The 26,391-nt window shown below is 35.7% G+C and overlaps 1 protein-coding gene across 1 annotated transcript in view; it reads right to left on the bottom strand.

The window, feature by feature from the left end:
- Positions 1–202: 202 nt before the first annotated feature.
- Positions 203–26,391, bottom strand: part of NAF1 (nuclear assembly factor 1 ribonucleoprotein) — a 38,610-nt gene continuing 12,421 nt past the window's right edge. Inside the window, exons 3-8 of the mRNA XM_082653264.1 lie at positions 22,575–22,668; positions 19,125–19,207; positions 13,759–13,919; positions 10,766–10,817; positions 7,471–7,573; positions 203–1,100 (exon numbers count right to left, since the gene is read on the bottom strand). Of these exons, the coding sequence (XP_082509390.1) occupies positions 643–1,100; positions 7,471–7,573; positions 10,766–10,817; positions 13,759–13,919; positions 19,125–19,207; positions 22,575–22,668 (951 nt within the window). The 3' untranslated portion in view covers positions 203–642. The remainder of the gene's footprint in view (positions 1,101–7,470; positions 7,574–10,765; positions 10,818–13,758; positions 13,920–19,124; positions 19,208–22,574; positions 22,669–26,391) is intronic.

Here is a 26,391-nt window from a genome sequence, read left to right on the forward strand (position 1 = left end):
ATGGAAATTTGCATAGATAATGGAAAGCCTGCCTGTGCAAAATAAATAAATATTAACTTTAATTATAGACATGACTGCTGCCAAGACCTAAGGCTTTTCTTCTGTGTACCCTTCACTTGCTTTAAAAAAAAAAAAAAAAAAAGTTAGGACATTTATGTTTATTAGTAAACGGCATTTACAATGAAAATCAATTTTCAAAGTATAAGTTTATAAAAATAGTTTATTTTAAAGACTCTCAATAGGACTTAACATCTTATTTTCAGATATACCAAAAACATAATCAATATGCTCAGTACGTTTTAATCCATGATGAAAGTTGCTCCAGATCTATTATTATTAGATCTACACATACTGTTTAACTGGGTGGTGTTCAAAGTTTTAATACCACATAATTGGATCCCCCCACCAAGTTTAATGTTAAATTTTCATGAATACAATTGCACAAAGATTACAATATATATCAACTTACAACTGAAGGAACCATTTAGTAATTTACAATGTTTTAAAAATCTAGCTACATAATCTCTTTTAAAAAAATCCTTCCTATATATGTGTGTGTGTGTGTGTGTGCGCGCGCACGCGTGTGCACGCATGTGTGTATATATATAAAGTCCACATTTCTCAGGAAATGCATACATCCACCTAATAGTAAGGACCAAAATGAGAAGCATTACTATCTCCAGAAGAGGAGGGGGGAGGCAGAGGTGGGGGGGGCGGAGGTGGGGGGAGGGAGTACGGTAGGGGAATTAACGGGTGAGGTGCCACAGCAGGGGCAGCCCAGCCCATGTTTGCAGATGCAGGTGGTGGGGGTGGTGGAGGGGGAGGGAGTGAGAAGTTATGCATGTCAAACCCGGGAGGAGGGAAGGGATACTGTGGCATCATAGGGCCATCCTGTCTCTGGGGTGGAAATCCTGAAGTCTCCTGAGGTACCATGTGCTCTGAGTTATAAAACTGCGGAGGTGGGGGCCTGCCAGGACAAGACCGAGGATATCTGCCCCGGGAAAACCCTCGTGTAAATTCTCTGCTGTGATATCCTTTTGAAGGCTCTGAAGCAGAGCTATGAACATTCCAATTCTGATGTACTTCTGCAAAATCTTCACCTTTGGGGGAAAAAAGCATAAAAACAAAATTAAAATTAACTTTAATACATCAAAAAACACTGTTTAGGGGCTTCCCTGGTGGCGCAGTGGTTGAGAATCTGCCTGCTAATGCAGGGGACATGGGTTCGAGCCCTGGTCTGGGAAGATCCCACATGCCGCGGAACCACAACTACTGAGCCTGTGCATCTGGAGCCTGTGAGCCACAACTACTGAGCCTGTGCATCTGGAGCCTGTGCTCCACAACAAGAGAGGCCGCGAGAGTGAAGAGGCCCGCGCACCGCGATGAAGAGTGACCCCCGCTTGCCACAACTAGAGAAAGCCCTCGCACAGAAACGAAGACCCAACACAGCCAAAAATAAAATATAAAAATAAATAAATTAAACAGATAAATAAATAAAAGAATAACGTTAGAGGCTTCTATGCCCCTAGTAAAAAAAAAAACACTGCTTAAAATTTCAATAATGTCTTCTTTAACTTCCAGTATACCTTACAGTAATTACAATTTTATAAGGCTTAAAATTATCAATTTTAAATGAATCCAAAAGGCCAGAGATCAGGTAAGGGAAAGCAAGACAAAACTTTGAGACAATAACCAGTTGATTTCAATCAAACATCACAGAGAAAACTGGACAGGAACCTCACTCACATTCTCAAAGGCTGAGTAAGGGGCCTGGCTAGCTCTCCCAACCAGGGTGGTCAGAAGAGGCTGAGCAGGGAGCCAGTTTCCAGCTTCCCCTCAAAGACAGTGGAGACCTCATGGGGAACCTGGACTTGCATCTCCACCAGCAGTAACACAGTGTTCCTCCACTTCCTGTACTTAGGGTGGGGTCAGAGAAAACCTAGGAGAGTCAGGACTTTCATCAGTGCCCAGCATAACAAGGCCATCCCCCATGGTGTCAGGAGCAGTAACGAGGCACTCTTACCCCCACCAGACACAAGAGGAGGCATGCCCGTGTGCAGCAGTAATGATTCACCCCCGGCTTCAGATGTCAACAGAAGTTATAAAGAAAAGCTTAACTCCTATCCCCACCTGGTAGTAACAGTAATAAAGCAACTTCCCTCCTTTCCCCGCCAGAACAGTTTTAAAAACAAAGACAGCATAATAACTAATATGTCCACGTTTCAATTAAAAACCACTCGTCATACCTAGAACCACAAAGATTTGAAACTCAATGAAAAAGGAAAACTAAGTGAGGCCAACATCAAGAAGACAAAGATGTTAGAATTATCAGAGAAATGTTTTTAAGTAGTCATCATAAAAACACTTCAATAAAAAATTAGGAACACACTGAAACAAGTAAAAAATAGAAAGCCTCAGCAAAAAAAAAAAAAAAAAAAAGAAGAAAAATAAATTTCAGAACTGAAAATTTAATAATCAAAATTAAAAACTGAAGGGAGGGCTCAACAGTAGAACGAAGGGACAGAAGAAAGAAGATAGAACAACGAAAAGTATCTAGTCTGAAAAGAAGAAAGGAAATAAACTGGGGAAACAATGAACAGAGAGCTTCAGGGATCTGTGGGACTGTAACAAAATAACTAATATTTACATCTTCAGAATCCTAGAAGGAAAGGAGAAGAAAAATGAGGGAGAAGATATACTTCAAGAAATAATGACTGAACACTTCTCAAATATGGCATAAGACATAAACCCACAGATTCAAAAAGCGAAACAGATTTCAGTCAGGATAAACCCAAAGAAGTCTACACCAAGAAACATCACAAACTTTTAAAAACTAAAAACAAAGAAAAAACATGAAAGCAGAGGAAGAGAGAAATGATGCAGATGTCTCTTCAAAAACCACGGAGGCCAGAAAAGAAGTGGCACAACATTTTTCAAGTGCCGAAAGAAAACTGGCAATCTAGAATTCTATATTCAGTGAAAATATCCTAAGGAAAAAGGGAAATCAAAGACTTTCTCAGACGAAGAAAAGCTACGAATTTATCTCCAGCAGACCTACCCTAATAGAATGACTAAAGCAAGTTCTCTAAACCGAAACAATAAAAGAAAAGACTGTTAAGACATCCAGAAGGAAAGAAGAACACAGTAAGCAAAAACAGGAGTAAATACAGTAGAATTTCCTTCTGTGACTGAGTCTTCTAAATTATGTTTGATGGCTGAAACAAAAATTATAACCGCTAATGTGATTCTTATTGTATACATGGGAAACATTAAAGCAATTTATATTATTAACAAGGGAAAATAAAGGGACGTATAGAGAGGCAAGGTTTCTACACTGCACTCAAACTGGTAAAACGACAACAGCAGATTGTGATAACTTATGTATATAAAATTTAAGACCTAAAGTAACCATTGAAAGAAAACCACACTAACTGATACAATCCACACCACAGATAAATGCAAATGGAATTCTAAAAAATGTTACAGTAACCACAAGCAGGCAGAAAAAAGACAACAGAGAAATAAAAACTAGAGAGAATACAGAAAAACACAGATTTAAAGCCCAAACATATCAATAATTACATTAAATATAAATGGTCTAAATATACCAATTAAAACACAGAAGTTGGCAGAGTGGATTAAAAAACATAACTACAATCTACAAGAAACATTTCAGATGATCCAGTCATGTTGAAAGTAAAAGGATGGAACAAGCTATAATATGCAAACATTAATCAAAAGAAAGAAGGATTAGCTACATTAATATCAGATAAAACAGGTTTCAGAGCAAAGACTGGGACATTTTATAATGATAAAGGGGTTATCTACCAAGAAAATATAGTAATCCTAAATGTGCATGCCCCAACCACATGCTCTCTCTCAACAACTGACAAAACAGTTATACAGAAAATCACTAAGGCTAGAGAAAATTTCAATACCACCATCAACTAACAAGATCTAATTGACATTTATAGAACACTCCACCACACAACAGCAAAATACACATTACTTTCAACTGCCCCAAATCATATTCCTAGATAGACCATATTCCATAAAACTTTTTTTAAAATGTAGAATTGAAATCATACAGATTGCGTTCTCAACCCACAATGGAATCAAAAATAGAAATCAATAACAGAAAAATCTCCAAACAGTTGGAAACTAAATAATACTCTTCTTAATAATCCATTGGTCAAAGAGGATGTCTCAAGGTAAATAAAAACAAACAAAGGAACATTAAGCTAAATCACAATAAATAAAACACACCACTATCTGTGGAACAAGTTTAAGCAGTGAAGTCTTAAATAAATAATATAAGCTCCCACCTCAAGAACCTAGAAAAACCAGAACAAAATAAACCCAAAGCAAGCAGCAGAAAGTTAATGATAAAGAGCTGAAAGAATGAAACTGCAAACAGAAAAACAATAAAGAAAATTAAATGACATAAAGAACTGGCTCTGTGAAAAAGCAACATAATTGGCTATCCTCTAAGCAAAACTGACAAAGAAATAGAAGACACAAATGATCGATATCAGGAAAGACATCAAAAGGATGTTAAGGCAATATTGTAAACAACTCTACACAAATTACTTGACAAATTAGATGAAATGGACCAATTCCTTGAAAAACACAACCTACTATAATCTATCGAATGTGAAAAAGATATCACTATTAAGGAAATTGAACTTGTAATTAAAAGTCTCCCAAAAAAAGATAACTCCAGGCTGAGGTGATTCACTGGAGACTTTTTACCGAACATTTAAACAATTAATACCAAATCTACAAAATGTTTTCAAGAAAATAATAAAAAAAAAATTCCCAAGTCATTTTATGAAGCTAGTTGGAAGCTTCTGCTGACATCAAAACCACATAAAAAAAATGAGAGGGACAGAGAGAGAGAGAGAGAGAGAGAGAGAAAGAAAGAGAGAAAGAAAGGGGGGGAGAGAGAGAGAAAGAAAAAGAAAAGAAAAGAAAGGAAGGAAGGAAGGAAGGAAGAAAGAGAAAGAAAGACCAATATTCCTCATGAATATAAACATAAAAATCCTTATCAAAATATGAGCAAAATTCAACAACATATACAAACAATTATACACCACAGTTTATTCCCCTGACGCTCATTCAATATTCTAAAACCAATGTAATCTACTTTACTAACAAGGTAATGAAAAAGTCATGTGATCTTATCAATCAATGCAGAAAAACAATTGTCAGAATTTAAAATTCTGACAAAATTCATGATTCCTGAAAAAAACCTCAGGGAAAACAGAACTACACAGAAACTTCCTCAACTTGATAAAGGACATCTACAGTACCCCTACACCTAACATTTTACTTAATGGTGGAAGACTGAATGTTTTCTTCTATGACCAGGAACAAAACATATTTACTCAATATAGTGCCAGAAGTTATAGCTAGTAATGGTGAGAAAGAGAGCTAAATATGCATACAGACTGGGGGGGGGGGCATTGTTCTTAACTGCCATTGACATAATTGTCTATATTGAAAATCTCAAGGGAGAAACTCCTAGAACTAGTGAGTTCAGCAAGCTCACAATACACAAGCTAAACACAGAAACAGTAATTGTATTTCTGTATTCTAGAAATGAACATGAATTAAAAATGCAACACCATTTACAATGATTCCCCCAAAATGAAATACTCAGGTGTATATCTGACAAAAAAATGTACAGGACTCGCATTCTGAAAACTACATAATGCTGGTGAAAGAAATTAAAGATCTAAATTAATGGTGATGTATATATACCATGTTTGTGGAATGGAAGACTCAATACAGTTAAGATGTCAATTCTCTCCAAACCAACATACAGGTTTAACCCAATTCCTATCAAAATCCTGGCAAGACTTTCTGTCAATATAGGGAAGTTTATTCTAAAATTCATATGGAAAGGCGAAGGAACTAAAATAGCTAAAATAATCTTGAAAACTTTCATAAAAAAAAGAGAGAGAGAAAATCTTTGGGAGGTAGGTCTAGGAAAGAAATTCTCAGACTCTATAAAAGCAAAGCAGATAAACTGGGCTTCATCAAAATAAAAAATTTTTGTTCTGCAAAAGATCCTTTTATGAGGATGAAAACACAAGCTATAGACTGGAAGAAATTATGTACAAACTTTCATAACTCAAGAGTAAAACACAGACATACAATTAGAAAATGGGCAAAAGACATGAACAAATACATCATTGAAGAGATACACAGATAGCGAATGAGCTCATGGAAAGCTGTTCAATATCATTAGCCATTAGGAAAATGCAAGTTAAAAATCACAATTACATATCATTACATACCTATCAGAATGGCTAAAATAAAAAATAATGACAATACCAAATGCTAGTGAGAATGCAGACAAACTGGGCCACTCACACACTGGTGATAGGAACGTAAAGTGGTAAAGCCACACGAAAAACAGTATGGCAGTTTCGCAAGAAACTAAACATGCAACTACAGTGGACCCTTCAAATAACATGTGTTTGAGCTGCACAGGTCCACTTATAAGCAGATTTTTCTCAATAAATACATACTATACTATCCAGGGTTGGCTGAATCCACAGATGCATAACTGTGGATACAGAGGACCAACTGTAAGTTATACACAGATTTTCAACTACATTGGGCTGTGTGTGTGTCAGTGCCCCTGACCCCAAAGTTGTCCACTTGCAACTGTATCATATAACCCAACTGTACCCTTGGACATTTATCCCAGAGATATGTGAAAATTTGTGTTCACATAAAAATCTGTGCACGAACATATAAAGCAGCTTTCTTCATAAAACCCCAAACTGTTAACAATCCAAATGTCTTTCAATGGATGCATGGTTAAACTACCTGTGGTATATTCACACCACAGAATACTACCCTGGAATGAAAAGAAACTTGATACATACAACAATCTAGATGATTTCCAGAAAACGGTGCTCAGTGACAAAACTCAATCATTAATTTATATAACCATCCTTGACAGGACAAAATATATCACAGAAATGGCACAAAGATCAGTGGCTGTCAGGAGCTGAGGAAGAGGCAGTAGGAGGGAAGTGGATGTGGATATAAAAAGGCAACATGAAGACTTTCTTCTGTGATTGCATTATGTCAATAGGAAATAAAACACCTTGACTTTAGCTTAAGCACCATATCATTTAATTCTAAAAATGGAAGCAAACAGCTTTCTTAAAAAAAAAAAAAAAAGTACTGATGAGTACAAATGATTCTCCCAAGGCTTAGTTTGCCTTTTACCCCCAGGAGCCATTTTTACATCCATGAGCCTGAAAAACCACCAATAAATATCCCCTGTGACTCTCCCACCACATCGCATGCTGTGTGTAATGCCTCCAATGCTAGCCAGATGCCAGAGTGTAAAGAGAAGACCCCCAGATGTTTCCCTCAGTTTTATTACTGAGGAACTTATATAGATGTAAATGAAGATGAAAAAATGACTATATATTACATTTAACTCACCTGGTTCATTAAATTCAGATCTGAATTTTTTCCGGCCTTGAATCTGAGATTTTTTTCTCTGTTTGGCTTCTTTTTCCTTTTCATCATCACTGAAATCTAAGGCCTTCCACAGAAAAATAGATTTACGTCACATGCATTTACCAATTCAATGGTATATATTTAAGTGACCCTGACAGAAAAGTTACCCTTTTCAATACTTAATATTTACCAGTAATATTCAAATCAGATATGATAGAAAAATAAAATATTTTTTGATAAATGCCTAATGACTCTAACACAGAAGATGAGTACTGAAGATTTTTTTTATATTGTTTTGTTTTGAATTCCTAGAAAGTTTCAGATAGGTAACTTTAAAATGCTGATCTTAAACACCCTTCAGATATGGGCATTCCCTAGCTAGAAATCTGACTTCCAGCTTAGAGTCACGATTCATCATAGTGCCAGCTGCCAAACAATTCGAAAGACAGGAGTAGTTAGGAATAAGCAAATACATAAATTATCAGATCTAATATAAAAATGGAAGTGAATGTTATACCCTTCATTTATTCAAAAATTTACACACACCCATTATATGCCAGGCACTGTTTTAAACACTTTATAGGGATTATTTTAATAATACAATGTGAGGTATAGCAAGGGATATAAATAAATAATAAGGCAAAGTAAGGGTGGGGAAAATCACTAGGATGCCCTTTGGATAGGACCGTAGGAAAAGGCTTTGATAAGCAGATACATGAATGACCCAACTTCCAAGAAGAAATCATCTTAAATTACAAGAGGGAAAATTCAGATGTTACTAAGAATTGGGATCCACTGTTACAACCTACCAAAAACCAAGACCTATTAGCTATGTATAACTTCTATGATTTCTTGGAATTCAGGTATTTTACTATTCTATTAATTTCAGAAAATAATTACTATGTTTCGTTAAAAAAAATACAAAAGCAGGGTCACTGTGTATACATGTGTTCCCTAATTAAAAGGAAGAAATAAAATACATATGAAAGTTTCTGGATGGGATTTTCAGTATGGTCTTGCTGAAATACATTCTAGATTGAATCTTCCATGAACCAAGAGTTGATATGCCTTAGAATCTATAATCAAATTCAGAAACATCAACTAATTTTAGTACCCTGAAACACATGATCTTCTATTACTGATCTTTAATGTGCTAAAAGTTTTAAGCTCATGTTAAATTTGGTATTGAGCCAGGCACTCGAAAGTACTGAGATCAGATGGAAGACACTGCTTTCTCTGAAACGGTTCAAATGAGAAAACAGATAAATAAGCCAATAAACAAGTGCTATGACAGTGCTCTGGGATTATGGGGTAAAAGAAAGAGGAAAGAGGGCAAGGAAGACTTGATACGGAAGACCCAGGATGAATCTCTGATGATGAGTCAGCAATGAACAAGGAGAAGGAAGCTTTTGGTGGGTGGGGGATACGTGCAAAGGCACCGTATATTAGAGAAGTACAAATGGTTCTCTAAGGCAAAGCGAAACAGCAAACTTTGAGACGATGAAATTGGAGAAGTTAATAAAGACCCTTATGGGGCCAGTTTAAACAACTGGACATGATCCTAAAAAGCAGGAGGACACCATTGTAAATCAATGATACTCTAATAAAGATGTTAAGAAAAAAAAAAAGCAGGAGGGATGTATTAAAGGATCTTAACTGGCAATAGTTTATTTTAGAGCGACTACTTTGGCAATATTTTGCTACCACCTCACAAAATCAGAGAAAAATTCACATTTTTCTTATTAATTTAAAATTAATTTAAATTTGCATTCAGTGAACACATTTATTCAACTCAAATTATGTATTCATGTTAGAAATGGATGTGGAGATGAATAAGATGTATTCACTATTATGCTCCTTTATCCCAGTTCAGTATTTCCTATTTTCAGGGCATGATTTTTTTTTTAAGTTTAAACCCCACAAATTCCAAATTCTAGTCTACGATTAAGACCAGGCAATAATCCTATATGACAAAATCTGATCATTATAAAATTAGAATCTCAGAGTTTCTCATATTACGGAAATAGAGACATCCAGTTGACTACTTGGAAAAAACAATTCCCACGAACTATGTTGTGATTTAATTTTAAAATTAACCCAATCAAATCAATTTTATAAACTATTAACAATTCCATAATTAACAACTTTAATGCTTAGGTCTAAAACAACAGGGATGTATTAGAATATATGGATTTCACAAGAAATATGTTTCAAGACCTTTGTGAATCCCCAAATACTTTTAAGATGTCCTGAACATAACTAAGAACATTAAGTGAATCTTCAGGGTCTTAGTGGAAATCACATGTACACATGACACAAATCAGAAAACATAATCCCATGGCAGTGTGGATACTAAACTAGGACTGCTCACTGGTTACGTGACTATGTAAGTGGGCACTCCCTGACCGATGCTTCAGCAAAATCAGAAATTAACATAGACCATGAACCTTCAGCACTGTTTGAGAACATCTAAAATGACCAAAATTAAATCTGCAATACCAAGAATTTACAAAACTGAGAAACTTCATCAGAACTACTGAGCACATTTAAAAACTCCCACTTACAATAATTACAATTTTTCTTTTATATTGTATAAATTCACACTATTTTAATAAATGTATACATTCACTGCTGTAATTTTCATATTTTAATAACTTGAAGACTATATATATCAAGCTACTTTGAGACATAAAAATAGTCTTGCTGGCATGGATTTAAGAAAGAAATACAAGAACACTCTTTTTAGGGAGGTAATTATACTGTAAAAAATGGAGAAGTAGGTAAGACTGTAATGATTCTGTACCTCCAAAAGAAAGGCAGCTTATTAAAAGCACCATCAATAAATGTGATGGTGTATAATCACGTCCCACATGGTGAACTTACTAAAGAAAAACAATTTTTTTTAATAGTGACAATTCTGCCTTTGCAAGGCCTCAACGGAATTGATAAAAATAGGACATTTTAAGGAAAATGATAAGGTGATAATTATTAAAATGTGACTGAAAATTTTTTTTCCTGAAGTGATCGCAAACGCTGGGCGGTATAAAAACCATCTGGGACAGGGGAGAGCACATAGGCTGGCAAAAGGCAGTGTAACTGGTGAGCAGCCTTGAGGACCTCCTTCAGGATTTATAAGATTGGATTTACAAGACTGATGGATTTATAAGATTGAGTCCTACCTTCCTCTCTCAAATACTGTGTAAAATGATGGATTTATAAGATGATTGAGTCCTACCTTCCTCTCTCAAATACTGTGTAAAAAGACTTATACGTGTACCTCTGGTGGTGGTTCTTGATCATTCTTCCATGATGCATCTGATCCCCTATCCCTAGGGGGGAAAAACAAAGGTCAAAGGGTCAAGATACTTACTAAGATTTTGTTAAGTGCTTATAACCTAATAGTATGGAAAATAATAAAGTAGAAGACCTAAGCTCAATCTTAATTTGCAATATATATGAAAATAAGAGCAAAGAATAAAGGCTCATTTTTGCGTTCTTTACCTCATTTAAGAAGATGTGGGAAAGGCACACGTAATTATTAGGAGCAGGGAATCAGAATGAGAAGCCGAGGCTGTGTTGTGCAGGGCAAAGTGGTTCTGCAGTTCCTAAGTAGCTCCAGATGCTCTGACTTTGACTGACAGTTTCATGATACCTGAGCTCAGCTCATAAACTTCCTTCAATAGATGCTTAACCAATACCACAAGGTCAAAATGCTGTTCCAGGTGCCAAGGACACAAAAATGAATACGAGGCATTCCCTTGTCTAAGACTTCACAGGTTCAACAACAGAGACCACAACATGAAATTCTTCTTCCTCGATTTACCTGAGGAATATCAGCGATCCTCCCTGAGTAACCAAGGCTTGCTCTAAGACTGACTCTCAAGGACGAGAGGGTGAGACAAAGGGCATCTAGTCTGGGAAGGAGGAGGAGCTTCGGAGACCCCAAAGGACAGTATCATCACAAGCATTAACTACTTTTGGTGGAAAGTTTTACACTCTATGACCAACAAAAGCACGAACATCTATTATAAGTACAATTATAATTTCTGAAACGTCATTTTAAATCTTATCTGGTTAATCTTCTTGATTTCAGAGTTTGACAATATTTGTTATTCAATTACATTAAAATATTACAAGGTATTAGGAGTAGATTTTGTCCTCCCTGCTTGAAACCAAATCTCAAAAATAAATGGAAGATTCTCAGGAATTAATTCATTAAAATCATTAATCCATTAATCCACAATCCATTAAAATCAATTTACAGATGTCTGTGGGCTGGCACGACATGAAATCATTAAGTTTGCTCTAAAATTTTAATTCAGAATTTTGACATTATATACGATGTATACCAATGATTTTTCTGCTTTTAATTATCATCTTACACCCATGCATTTATCATAGCTCCAGGACTCCTTTTTGTATGGATACCATCTGATGGCCTGCGGTGCCCTTAGTGTGGAATCTTAAAGATGTAAATGGTAAAAGCTCCCCAAGTAGGGTATCACCACAGAAAATCAAAATCTACTATAGAAAAGGTCAAGCAACATTTCAAACAGCATCTTTAACAAAAGACTAAGTTCATGGGAAGCTAAGATTAAAATAGCCTCACTAGAAGAAGGTAAGCTGGAGAGAAGCTGAACTTCTCCACCTCAAAGGCAAAGGAGTCCCCACGGCTGACACAAAAAACGCAGCCTAGAACAGAAGTCTTTGTCAGGCTGGGTTTCTGCAGGGTGGGCTCAATTTCCCAATTCTTTAGTTTCTTGTTCTTTCTTTCTAGGACAAAATTCTTGTTCTTGCAAATCAGTACAAACACTGCTTCTAAATCTATCTAAAAACATCTTCAGAAAATATTTTCAACCTATCTATTTTTAGCTAAAATATTTTATCTGTTAAAAGCTAAATATATGGCACATCCAGAGCAACAGCCTAATATTCAAACAGAATGAAATGCTAATTATTTAAGGCATGATTTTAAAACATACTAAAACCTCTATGACTTTGTTGTCTATTTAATTCACCTTTCTTGTCAACATTTAGAAAAACTAACCTTATGCAACCTGAAGAACACCTTAAGTTCCTTCAGATAATCGTGTGGATTCTTAAACATGAGTTTAATCAATTATCAGGAATAAAATGTTCATCTCATTTCAGAGATTATTTCCCATAACTGAAACTCAGACTGGATTTAATATGTAGGTGGTAGAGAGGCCTTCTCGTGGCCTGCAGCTGGGACTGGCACCAGGGTTTGACAAGCACCAGGGTTACTACTCACTGTTAGCTCCTGCAAAAACCACACCCCTAATGCTTCACCTGTATTTCAAGTTTCCAACTGAAAGACAGGTAGATTTCAAAGGGACTTCTGTGACAAACTGAGTGCAAAGTCTTTTCAGATTTAAGATCTACTCTCTGCCAATCCCTTGAGGTCTTTTCTTCTGCCCCTAACTGGGCAATATTTTTATTGGCTCATATTCATTACATCTTTCCAAAGCATTTAACTTATGTTTATAGAAAAAGCTATTCTACTTGAATTCATATGTCACTGGTTTGTGCAAAAATTAATTATGTAATTACAATAAAAAAACCTAACTGATATAAACAGCTCTACAGCTAACACCTGGCAACACAATTTACACCTGGCAAATATACAGCTCATCGGTGGGAACAGAAATATTATCAGACACATGCCACAGGCATCATATAGCATATTTCATATAGCATCCAGACAGAAGGGAGACCACTGGTTTGCTGGTGAAGTCAACCTTGTTAACCATGGCTTGATACACAACACACATTTTAGTTCTCTCTTCTATTAAGTTTACAATTTATAAGCAACCTGAAATTTACTCATTTGCTTTTTTCTTCTTGAGAATTATAGTTTCATTAAATAGTGACGCCTATGAATGTAATCCAAAGAAATTTTTATTTAAAATGGAAAAGGTTTTTTTTAAAAAATTATAATACTAATGGTAAAGTAGCATATATATGAAAGGAGGTATATAATGGAAAAAATAATGAATTAAAATTGACAAAAGTATATAGCCCAAACATGCTCTTACTAGTTGATCATGTCATTTTGGGCAAAAGATACAAATGATCTCGACCTATAAAATCTGATAACAACTGTAGCTTTCAGAGATGTTACCAGGAAGACAAATGAACTCTTTGTTAGATAGATACCATTGTAACTACAAGAAACTACATCACTGAGAATTACTCCTAAAACATAAATATTAGATAAGCAAAGAAATAGCATGCCAATAACGTACTTACTGTTTAAGTTTTTCTGTGAATATATACTGGGTGAAGTCTTTCATTGATGGAGCAAAATACATAGTGTCCTTTATTTTAATACTGTTATTCTCAACGTGCTCTGAAGAATTAAACCGTAACACATAAAATGGATGCGCAACAGGTCCAAATATCTCAAATATCTATGAAAGAGAAGACACATAAAGTTCTCCTTTAACTGCAAAATAAAGAAACCCGATAAATATTTTCAAAGGTAATTGCTGTCAATATAAAACCAATAAAAGTTTAAGTCATTTCTGCGTACTCATAAAGCCTTCACATTTTGATCATAAATGCATTAGCTTATTCCAGATTTCCTTTCTATGAATCTAAAATAACTGTGACAAGTTTGTTCCTTGCTAAATTTAAATCATTTTGGTGGTACCAATTACCAACTAGACGCAAATAAATTGTTTTTGTTATTGCTCATTTAAGTTATAAGATACAAACAAAAGAATTACAGTTGGTAACGTGTGAGAAATAAAATGCTGTCATTTAAAATCTTATGAAATGGAACTTTTCGATTCTTTTAGATTCAGTCACTTCTGCCGTTTCCAGAGTTGTTAACATTTTTATAATATTAAATGACAACATTTTTTAATTCAAAAAGTAGTAAAGTAGATTTGAACTTGAAATTGTTTATTTCTCAAAAACTAAAGATACCATACGGCCTTTAACTTTTAGGTAAAGGAACTGCTTTTAGCATATCTATTATTTTATTTTTGAAAATGTTTTATAAATGATGAAAGGGAGCCTCTTGATTTCAAACTCTTCCCAATATAAATGGCTGAGTTTTTAAATATGTTTCTGATAATAAATGTACATTATAGAAACTAGACCATGATCAGTAGCAGTGTAGATTTTTCCAGTCTTTTTCCTATTAACAATATTTTTCTTTTGAGACTATATCATACTTTTGTATATTGCTCCGTTTTATTTTAACTATTTTTTTAAATTGAAGCATAGTTAATTTACAATGTGTTCGTTTCAGGTGTACATTAAAGTTATTCAGTAATGCACATGTGTGTGTGTGTACTCTTTTTCAGATTCTTTTCCATTAGATTATTACAAGATGTTGAGTACAGTTCCCTGTGCTATACAGTAGGTCCTGGTTGTATATTTTTTATATAGTAGTAGTGTGTATCTGCTAATCCCAAACTCATAATTTATCTCCCACACCCCATTATCCCCTTTGGTAACCATAAATTTGTTTTCTATGTCTGCAAGTCTATTTCTGTTTTGTAAATAAGCTCATTTGTATCATTGTTTTAGATTCCACATATAAGTAATATCATACAATAGTTATCTTTCTCTGACTTACTGCACTCACTATGACAATCTCTAGGTCCATCGATGTTGCTGCAAATGGCATTATTTCATTCTTTTTCATGGCTGAGTAATATTCCATTCTATGTAAATACCACATGTTTATCCAGTCATCTGTCAATGGACATGTAAGTTGCTTCCATGTCCTGGCTACTGTAAATATAGTGCTGCTATGAACACTGGGAAGCATGTATCTTTTACAGTTTTCTCTAGATATGTGCCCAGGAATGGGATTGCTGGAGCATATGCTAACTCTACTTTAAGATTACTGAGGAACCTCCATACTGTTCTCCATAGTGGCTGCACCAGTTTACATTCCCACCAGCAGTGTAGGAGGGCTCCCTTTACTCCACACCCTCTCCAGCATTTATTATCTGTAGACTTTCTAGTGATGGCCATTCTGACTGGTGTGAGATGATACCCTATTGTAGTTTTGACTTGCATTTCTCTGATAATTAGAGATATTGAGCATCTTTTCATGTGCCTGCCTATTAGCCGTCTGTATGTCTTCTTTGGAAAAATGTCTATTTAGGTCTTCTGCTCATTTTTTGATTGGGTTTTTTATTTGTTTTTTTTAAATATTAACCTGTATGAGCTATTTGTTTATTCTGGAAATTAATCCCATCGGTAGCATCATCTGCAAATATTTTCGCCCAGTCTGTAGGTTGTCTTTTCTTTTGTTTATAGTTTCCTCTGCTGAGCAAAAGCTTTTAAGTTTAATTAGGTCTCATGTGCTTATTTCTGCCTTTATTTCCATTACTCTAGGAGACAGATCTAAAAAAATATTGCTGCGATTTATGCCAGAGTGTTCTGACTATGTTTTCCTTTAGGAGTTTTACAGTATCCTGTCTTACATTTAACTCTTTAATCCATTTTGAGTTTATTTTTGTAATACGGTGTTACAGAATGTTCTAATTTCACTCTTTTACATGTAGCTGTCCAGTTTTCCCAACACCACTTAATGAAGAGACTGTCTTTTCTCCATTGTAATATGCTTGCCTCTTTTGTTGTAAATTAATTGACCGTAAGGTGCATGAGTTTATTTCAGGGTTTTCTATCCTGTTCCATCAATCTATTGCTCTCTTTTAAAACCTAAAGTTTCTTTAAGTTTTTTCATGTTAAATGTATTCTTCATAAGCATAATTTCTGTGGCTATTTAACACTCTTTTATACATTTAGCAGAATTTATTTAATTTGTCTTATATTGTAGAACACTGAGACAGCTTCCAATTTGTTCAGTGTAAGAACTGATGCCCCGTAATAAATACCTTTATCTGTAAATCTCTGTACTTCAGATTTCCTGAAAATTGATTTGTAAGGAATGGAATTATTGGAGCCAAAAGCATGATTATTATTAAAACTCTTGATTTAAGCTACTAAACAACTTTCCAAATACCTTAGACCAATTTAAACCAACTGCATTAAAAGTACCTATCTTATTACATCCTCAGTTGCTGATTTTTGATTATTAAAGTTCTCATTTGTTAAAAAGTAAAACAAAAAATAACAAAAACAAAACCTGCTTGAACAAATGCTCAAAACTAAATGCAAAGAAATTCAAGTTATATAGATATAACAGGTGATATAGGTTGGTCACTTTTTAAAAATCCCCTAATATTAAAGAACTCACATTAAAAATGGAATTCCATTCACTAATTATCAAGAGGAACTAATCATTATTAGGATTAAAGTGCAAAAGTAGAAATTCAAATCTGAGGTTGCCCTCCTTAAATCAGTGGGAAAGGGGGAGGGAGGGAGGTGGAAGGGAAAAAAAAATCAGACCACCTGGGTTGTAAACTCCACTTTTGTAAACTCCACTTTTTGATTTTTGAGTAAATGGGGATAATTCCACTTCCTTACAGAGTTTCAGTGAATTTTAAAATATACACAAAACATTCGACACTGTAGCTGATCATTATCGTTATTGAAGAGGAGAGGGAAAAGGAAGGACGTGCAAAGGTTTAACATTAAACGTAAAACCAATTTAGTGTCTGGATAATATATGCTAAATATCTAAGACATTCAATTTCATTTTCTGATCACTGGTTTGTTTAACTGATACTCTCAACCCTCCACACCTCCACCATTATCTTGGGGATTATTTCAAGGTGCTTAGATTTATAATCAAATATTTTTCAAAGACTTGTCACTTCTTGAATTTACAAAGCTTTCTATGTAAAATTTGGAGAGAGATTTAATTTTTCTTTCTAGACTTATACCACATAGCTAAAGTTAAAGACGTAAATATTATATTTTTATCCGACTTGTTCCAAGGTTAAATGACAGAAGGGCTGAGTATTAATATTATTCAGGACTGAAAATTCAAATGTACTGGGGGATATAAGAAATGTGAGTTTAGAGGTTTTCAAAATTAGTGAAGTGTTGAGTATACTGAAATTGAAATTGTCTAAGTTAGCTATTAAAGAAAAAGGAACTGTCATGAAAATCATAAATAAAAGGAATCATGGAAATGATCAGTTTCAATTCAGTCAAGAAGAGCAGGAAGTGCATTCCCTTGCCTCTGCTACCTGGCCTCCCCTGACGAGGCACACCAGCCTGCCTGTACATGGAGAGTTCCCTCCCCAGCAGTGTCCACCCACTTCCACTCCTCTCTCTCTCAACAGCCTCCAAGGTTAAGCCCCTAGAATCTCTCTAACCCCTTACAAAGGCACCAGCAGTAAATAGGGTTTGTTCTGTATTGCAGTACTTCTTCCTCTGAATCAAAAGCACTGAGATTCATACTTGAAACAAAAGTACTAAGCCTAAGTATTTGAAAGGGAGAAAAGCACAGCACCATCCTTCAGTATTAAAAAGTCTTTCTTCTCTTTGCAAACTTTCTCAAGAATTGCCAAAAAGTATTAGCTCTAGACCCCAATTAATTCTGTTGCTGACTGCTTTGCAATCGTAAGAGACTCATTTCTCTTTGGTAAATTAGGCTGGTGACCTAAAAAGTAGGTAGTGCAGGGTGGCAGGACCCTGATAAAAGCCTGATCCCTTTCTAATTTGTGTTAGAATAGAACAGCAGGAAAAGGCATAGAAAAGGGAAAGTTATGCGAGTTGATCTAATAATATAGTTCAAAATACATGCTTTTTTCTGATTAAACACAAACTATATCTCTCCGAACAAAAAAAGACACCAACTGTTGCTTATCTAGGAAAAAATAAACCCAGAAAGTTGCTTCTCCAAAGATAGCAGCTGGTTTCTTACCTGTTTGTTTTCAACTCAATACATATTTACTCAGCACATATAATTTACAAAGGACTGTACTACACACAGTGGGGAGTCCCGAGGTGAATATAACTCTGTCCCTGCTGCCAGAAAAAGAACACCTGGTTGGTATTTACATTCTTCATCTTGGACGGTTTTACGTCCTCTGCTGACCGCTCTGAATTGTTATTTGCAGGGTAAAATGTGGGGTCTTTCCTCCCTCTTAAGGTTGGACATGCAGCATGTGGGGTTGTTCCATTAGTAAGACGTTAAAAGGGACCCAACCTTTCGATGATACACATATTCATAATTCCCCAGAAAGTGCCTACGGTGACACTTTACTGCTATCACTGAAATCTTTTTCCACTTGAAATATTCCACTCTCAGCTTCCACCTGAGGAAGGCAAAGTCTAAAAAGTTTTGAGAGTCACTATTCAAAGGGCCTCCCTCACAAACCAAAAAAGTGTATGAACAACTATGCAGTGGAAAGTCTCCTGCACCTAACTGAGTACCTGGAGGAACTGTATCTTATTCAATACACAGACCCACTGCCTGGCAAACAACCTGACAAACATCAGGAAAAATCTGTATACATGTGTATTTAATGACACAAACAGCAAAGGATAATAAGCAGTATTAAACCAATGTAAAGGCAGACACGAAGTACTGAAGAAAATCGGGAATGTACTAAAATTTGAGAGCTCTAGATTGCTCATGTACTAAAATTAATAAACTTTTTAAGACAGTGAAAGTCAGAAAAACCAATCAACAAAGAAACAGGATAATTAGTAGGATGTGAATATTTTTTACAAACCTTTCCTGCTGCCTGTCGATCACTTTTAAAAACTACAGTCTCCTCATTAACTGGAGGTACATTAGTCATAGATTCAATTATTACTGAAAAATGAAACAAAAAGATTATTTCAAGATTTAATCAGAAGATAATGTAGAATTTAAATGAGAATTTAGGCTTTAATTCCAACATAATTTAAAATGAAATTTAAGGTGGGATAATATACCTCAGTAACTATTTCTCTTGGATAAAAAAACAAAGTCTATTTATTACCAAGTAGCACAGGGAAATACATTCTACATTATTTTATTTTATATGAAAGCTACAGTTCCAAGAAAAAAAATTAAAGTACAAAATCTCACAGAAAATTGGAATCATCCATTAAGACAACAAATTCAAGCTGATCATTTTCTCAAGCAATTTTTACCCTAAAAAGAATAATCTCACATTTAGTCACTAACTCCTGTTTCAGAAGAAATTAGTCTTCTTTCTCACCTTAGAAATTCTTTTCTGCAAAGCACTGATTACTTACTGATATATGAAAAAGTTAGATTTCAAAAATATATTTTCCTCTGAACAGCTGAAGTAAGAATGATAGAACTCCCAGTAATTTTTATCATTTCCCTTCTCAAAAGGCAAAAAGCATTATTCCACCAGTCTAGCAGAATCTCCAATTCGTGTAAGTGCCACAAATGTCAAACAACGAATCTACCACAGCAAAGAGGAAAACAAACATACACACCTCAAACAGACACACACACACACAACAGGTTCTTAGAAAATTAAAGCAACAAACAAGAATACTCTGTCACATTAAACAGATAATGCCATCTCCACTTGGAAAATTAGTGGAAATATTGAAGTATTTCCACTTGAATATCCACTTGAAATATTAGTTCAGATTATTAAAATCCACTCAAAGATTTTCAATTGTATCCCAATTAATCTCAAGAGCTAGTGCTTCTAAGTTCTGAACATGCACATAAGGAACAGATCACAGGTCAACAATTTTTGAGTTAGATCTGCTCCTGGAATAAAGATGACAAGGATCGGTAATAACAGTGAGCAGAATTTATTCTCCGTCTTCTCTCCCTCCCAATCCCCCTCTCAAGGAGTCAAAAATTACATGAAAATTAAAAATCACCTAATCCAAAACCCTCATTTTATAGAAAGGTAAGAAAACAGTACTCAAGAGATTAACATGATTACATGGTCAAATCCAGACAGAGCTATCACCACAACCTAGTGGACTAATACTTATTGTACACTCCTTTCTGTAAAAGGTCCAAATAGTGTTAGATGTTTTAAGCTTTCCAAACAGAGTGTGCAACAAGCATTTATTGATACAACAGTAACATGTGCTGTTCGATTCATTACTCTTTATTCCCACCAGGTTGAAAATTTTGTTAGTCTATTAAGATGTGTTACTCAAAACAGTATCCTCGAAAAGCGTTAGTCCATGTGTATCATATAGTTTACATTTCTTTCCCTTGAGAATAAACATTATGACCTAAATTTCTTCTATCTACATCAAGTCCAATAAATTCCTGTCTGACTTATTTGTGCATATTAAATACCATAAGATAATTCAAAAACTAGTAAATGTAATGACTCAACAGTGATGTAAAGAGTTTTAATTATGATTTTTGTAAAAAAGTTTCATTTTAATTGGAATTTTCATTAATAAACTGCAAAATTAGATAAGAATTAATTTTTAAAATAGTGATATGGACACATAAAAAGATAAAAAAGACAGATTTCCATTTCTACCATTGACTGATCACAAGAGCAAGTGACCTGAATTTTTTTTTAAGACCTTATTCTTTTTTTTTAAATTAATTTATTTATTTTTACTGTGTTGGGTCTTCGTTTCTGTGCAAGGGCTTTCTCTAGTTGTGGCAAGTGGGGGCTACTCTTCATCGCGGTGCGCGGGCCTCTCATTATCACGGCCTCTCTTGTTGGGGAGCACAGGCTCCAGACGCGCAGGCTCAGTACTTGCGGCTCACGGGCCTAGTTGCTCCGCAGCATGTGGGATCCTCCCAGACCAGGGTTCGAACCCGTGTCCCCTGCATTAGCAGGCAGATTCTCAACCACTGCACCACCAGGGAAGCCCCGACCTGAATTTTTCTATGCCTCTTAAGTCATAAACTAAGGACTGGTGGACAATTTAGGTCTTTTTCCCAGTTCAAAAATCCTAAAACTTTGGGACTTCCCTGCTGGTCCAGTGGTAGAGAATCCACCTTCCACTGCAGGGGACGTGGGTTCGATCCCTGGTCGGGGAACTAAGATCCCACATGCCATGGGGTAACTGGGCCCATGTGCTGCAAATTACAAAGCCCACACGCTCTGGAGCCTGCACGCCACACTAGAGAGAAGCCAGCATGCTGCAACGAAGAGCCCGCGCACCACAACGAAAGATCCTGCGCGCCGCAACTAAGACCCAACACAGCCATAAATAAATAAATAAAGTATTTTTAAAGAAATCCTATGACTTTGTCAACTCTGAGTCCTATTTTTAGGAGTCTATTACTAGAGAGGTAATGGTAGCGACATTAATTTCAAAGTCTCTCCTATATGTACTTCATATCCTGGGGCTAAAAGAAATCTGTAGAATCTAGTTCCCATGTATTCCATGTAGGTTCATATTTCATGATATTAATATCGGTGTTAAATCACAGAACTTTCTAATTTACATGTTTATAAGATAAAATCAAAGGCAATAGGCAGATTACCAGTCCTCTACCCACCACCCCACAAACAAAAACAGACATCCACACCCTAATCCCGGAACCTGTGAATGTTACTTTATGTTAAAAAGGAGACCTTGCCGATGTGATTAAGGTTAAGGAGCTTGAAACGGAGATGATCCTGGATTATGTGGGTAGACCCCATCTAAGGAGTCCTTAAAAGCAGGGAACGTTTTCCAGGCTGCAGTCAGAGGGACACGTGATGAGGAAAGAAGGTCAGAGAGAAGCTACATTATGGGCTTTGAGAATGAAGGGAGGGGGCCATGAGCCAAGGAAGGCCGCAGCCTCTAGATGTTGACAAGGTCAGGAATATGAGGATTCTCCCTCAGAGCCTCCAGAGAGGAACTCAGCCTGATGGACCCCTTGATTTTAGTCAGTGGGACCCATATCACACTTCTGGCCCACAGAACTGTAAACTAATAAATGTGTTGTTTTAAGCCACTAAATTTGTAGTAATTTAACAGCAATAGAAAATATACCAAATCAAAGAAATTCTGGAGAAGTATGTCAGTAAAAGCACACTTTAAATTTTTATAAAGACACTGTATTTATGTATTACTTGTATAAGCAAAAACTGAATTTATCTGTTCAAACCTAATGACTGTAAAATGAAGTGTTATTACATCTTTCAGAGAAAATTTACCAGTCATAAAGTCTTTGATTTCATTATTAGTACATGCTTGGATATAAATGATAATTTTTATTAATAAAAATATTTACATACCTAATTGTTCAATAATACTTGAAACCATCCCAAGAGGCTTTAATTCAATACCTTCAGGCAGAACAATAGTGAGTTCTTCAACAGTAGGTAGTTCCTGAAATATAAGAAAGCATTAACCTTCCTCCAGCTTCAACAAGTTAACTTTTAAAAAAAGGACGGTTTCCATGTAGAGTGCTACACCCGTTTCTGAGACATAACATTAAGTACTTGTCATCTCTTGGATGTTGTCCTTTTCAGTGTCTGAGCATTTCTCCCCCCTTCAACATCTCCCCACCTAAGTGACTCGAGCGATCTAGTGTCTACAGCCTAACCCATAAGAACACAGGCCTGAAGACCATTCTAGATTTTCCTAATCATACTTGAACAAGAAGCCACCCTCCCCCTACCCCCAAAAACTGCTGTTAAGGAATCCAAGGTAAAGAAAAGAGACAACTCACATAGTAACTCCCAGAGACATTCCATTCGAAGAGAAATATTTCCAGTTTCTCCACACAAGGAGAGTTCTCTGAGCTGCCTTAATGTGGTTGGTTAATTAATTTGACTGTGGTTAAACAGCTGAACAGAGAAACAGCTAACTTTTCTGGGGCTGTGTGAAAGAGATGAATTTCTGGCCTCTTCAAGAAAAAGTACAGAATTCCTGGAAACAGAATGTAAGCTTCAGTCCAAAAAGTTGTGAAGGTGTTGCCTGATTATCTTCCCTGTCTAGGTTAAAATCCAAATTTTTTTTACATCTAAAGATTTCTCTTTTCTGACCCAGCTGTTAACTGAATGTCAGCTGCTACAGAAACTAGATATTGAAGTAGAGATGAAGTTGAAGAGAAATCTAAGAATAAAGCAGACCTTAGGCTTTAAATTAAATAAACAGAGCTTTCTATTCTTCACCTTTGCTAAATGATCACAACTGATTCTTCGAAGGAAGTTTTTCCTTAAGAAGGGCTTGAAAGTGCAAAGATCTTATTAATGGCATGTTGGGGTTAGTTTGAGAGAAAAAAGGTAACTTTGGGAGAGATGTTAGAAAAGACAGGAAAACCTAAATTATACAGTACATTGCAGATGAGCATATCCTGGGTAATCATTTTCCTCTATGGGAACTCAAATCGAGGTTTTTAACAAAATCACTTAACCAGAGCGAAAGCATAACTTTCTTCTGCGGATGCTACCTTCCGATCAAGGAGTAGTTATGAAAAGCCACATTAAGGGTCTCAGCCAACTCACTGCAGAAGACGTATCTCTGTATGGTTAGCCTGGCCTGTGTTGAAGGAAATGATTGTGTTTTATATGTCGGAATTTTCCTGAGTACTTCTAAGGAGAGGACGACCGCTTGTCATTTTATCATATTAAATATGAAAAGCCTTTTCTTGGCAAAGACCATGGTTTGAAAATGCTCCATGTGTGTATCAGAATAGAGAAGGGGGTTCAGTTGTTAGAACAAACTGGTAAATGTGGCACGGAACAGCCTTGTTTAAGAAGTTCTTAGCTAAAGAAACCCCGTACCCTATGAAATATGAGACTGGAGGACTATAATGCTGGGAGCTGCAGGCAGGAGGCTTTAGTGATAGACGGCAATGTGACAGGCATCTCACAAGGACTCTGGCTCTGAGAGCAGCGCCTCCTACAAGAGGCGAATGGCATCTTCTAATGCAGCAGCACAGTGATGAAATCTGCCCCGCTTCCTCACCAAATTATAGTTAAGGTCTAGAGCAAAAACTTTCATTCCTTCTGGACTGTGATAAAGCCCGCTGGTTAAATAAAGCCAGGACTGTGTAGGTAGAGGAAAGGAAGAAAAGAGGAAATGCTGTTAGATCTTTTATGAAAACCTCTGAACTGGGTAGAAGGGCAGATTGTATGCCGTTAACACTTAGGACACAAAATCAGCACTATTCTCAAATAAATAAATGCTATTTGACCACAAAATGGAAGGCTCCTTGTTTTGTGTGTTCTATTAGGAGGAATTTAAGGCCCATGCAATATAATTATGTTTTGGTACAAACCTAAACTCTGGTACTATTTTGATCTTTTTTAACTTTAAAGTACAGAAGTTATACATGTCCCTTTTGCAAAAAAAAAAAATAAAAACTGAAGTAGTATAGGAGGATACGAAATAAAAAGCAAAAATTCCCCCCACCCTATTCCTTTCAACCTTCCAGTTCCTCTCCATAGATAGCTGTTAACAGTCTTTCAAATACACTTACTAGACGGACACAAACTTAACATTTAACTTTGATATGTTTCACTTAATTAAAGTACCCACATTGTAATATAAGCTATCCTTTTTATCTATTATATCTTCCACATCTTTCTACACCAAAACATAAGTATCTATTTTATTTAAACACTCTTACAGTTCCACTGTATAGATGTCCTAAAATTAGTATACCAATCACCTGATACAACATTTATCTGCAGTTTTAATTTTTATCATTACACAAAATGATACAATGAATGTTCTTTAAAACATATCTTTGTGTAACTCCTATGATAAATTCTTCTAAGTGGAACTGCTATATCCAAAGGTATAAACATTTTTAATTTTGACAGATACTGCTAAATTTCTTTTCAAAAAGGTTACATCAATTCACACTTCCACGAAAAATGTATGAGAGATTTTCCTACATCCTTGCCATCACTGAGAAGCAAACTTTAAATCTTTGCCCATCTGATAGGTCTAAAACAGTATCTCGCCTTAATTTGATTTTCTTCATTAATCAGGACGACATGTTTCCTGGCTACCTGAGTGTGTTTATGAATTGCTTGTATACTTTATACACATTTCTTTTGGAAGGTTTATCTTTTTATCAATTTATAAGAAAACTTTGGGGTTTTAAGAACATTTGCTCTTTATCAACTACGTAGCAAATATCCACTCCCTTACCTCTCACCATGTTTTCTGGCATTTAAGTTGTTTACTAAACTGGCATTTGACTACACCCAATACATCAATCTTTTCATTTTTTTCGATTTTAAAACTCGTGTCACATTTAGAAAGACCTTCCCTATACTAAGATGACTTAAAATTCACTGACACTTTCATCGCTTCTCTAGTTTCAAATTTTAAAATTGTCCGAACACAAGAAAACACCATGCTGAGATTTATGTCTAGTGATTTTCTTGTGTATTCACTGTATTTCCATATTTTCAAAAAAAAATAAGTCCTCCTCCTCCTTTTCAATATTAGTATATCGCATTTTTCACTTTTCAAATGACACTGGTTGGTATGACCACAATACAATTGTGATGATAGTGAGCATGATGTCTGACTATTAGGAATGTTTCAAATGGTAAGCATAATAATGCATTTTGACTGGAACTTTTTATAAGGTTAAGAAAAGTATTCACCTATTCCTATTTGTGTGTGTTAGGTTTTTTAAAATCAGAAATGACTGTTGAACTTTACCAAATGCCCTTTCATCATCTTTTGATATCATCACCACATAATTTACTGTAAGTTGAGCAGGTCAGACTACAGGGTCTAATGGAGTCCAGATGTCCTGCTCTAAGGACATCTATGAGACATCCAGCATGAGGGAGACAAGGGAAGGTAAACAAAGCCAGAATATCTGTAGTGAGGCAGGGACTCACACCTGTGGTCAAAACACAGTCTGGGAGACTCCCTTAACTCCTGTTACTACCCTGTTTCAAACCTATGTACTAACAGAACAAAAAGTTTTGCCTTCAAATGGGGAGGATCTCTGATCTCATGTAGAACCAAAACTTAGAACACAGACACCACACTTCTAATTCCAATTCAGCTACCCCAGTACTCTGTAATGGGGGAATGCATGCATAGTTCTGAGATTCCTAAAAAAGGCCAGTGAAG

The sequence above is a fragment of the Grampus griseus genome (genome assembly GCF_964374135.1).
Source record: "Grampus griseus genome assembly, chromosome: 4".
Lineage (NCBI taxonomy): Eukaryota > Metazoa > Chordata > Mammalia > Artiodactyla > Delphinidae > Grampus > Grampus griseus.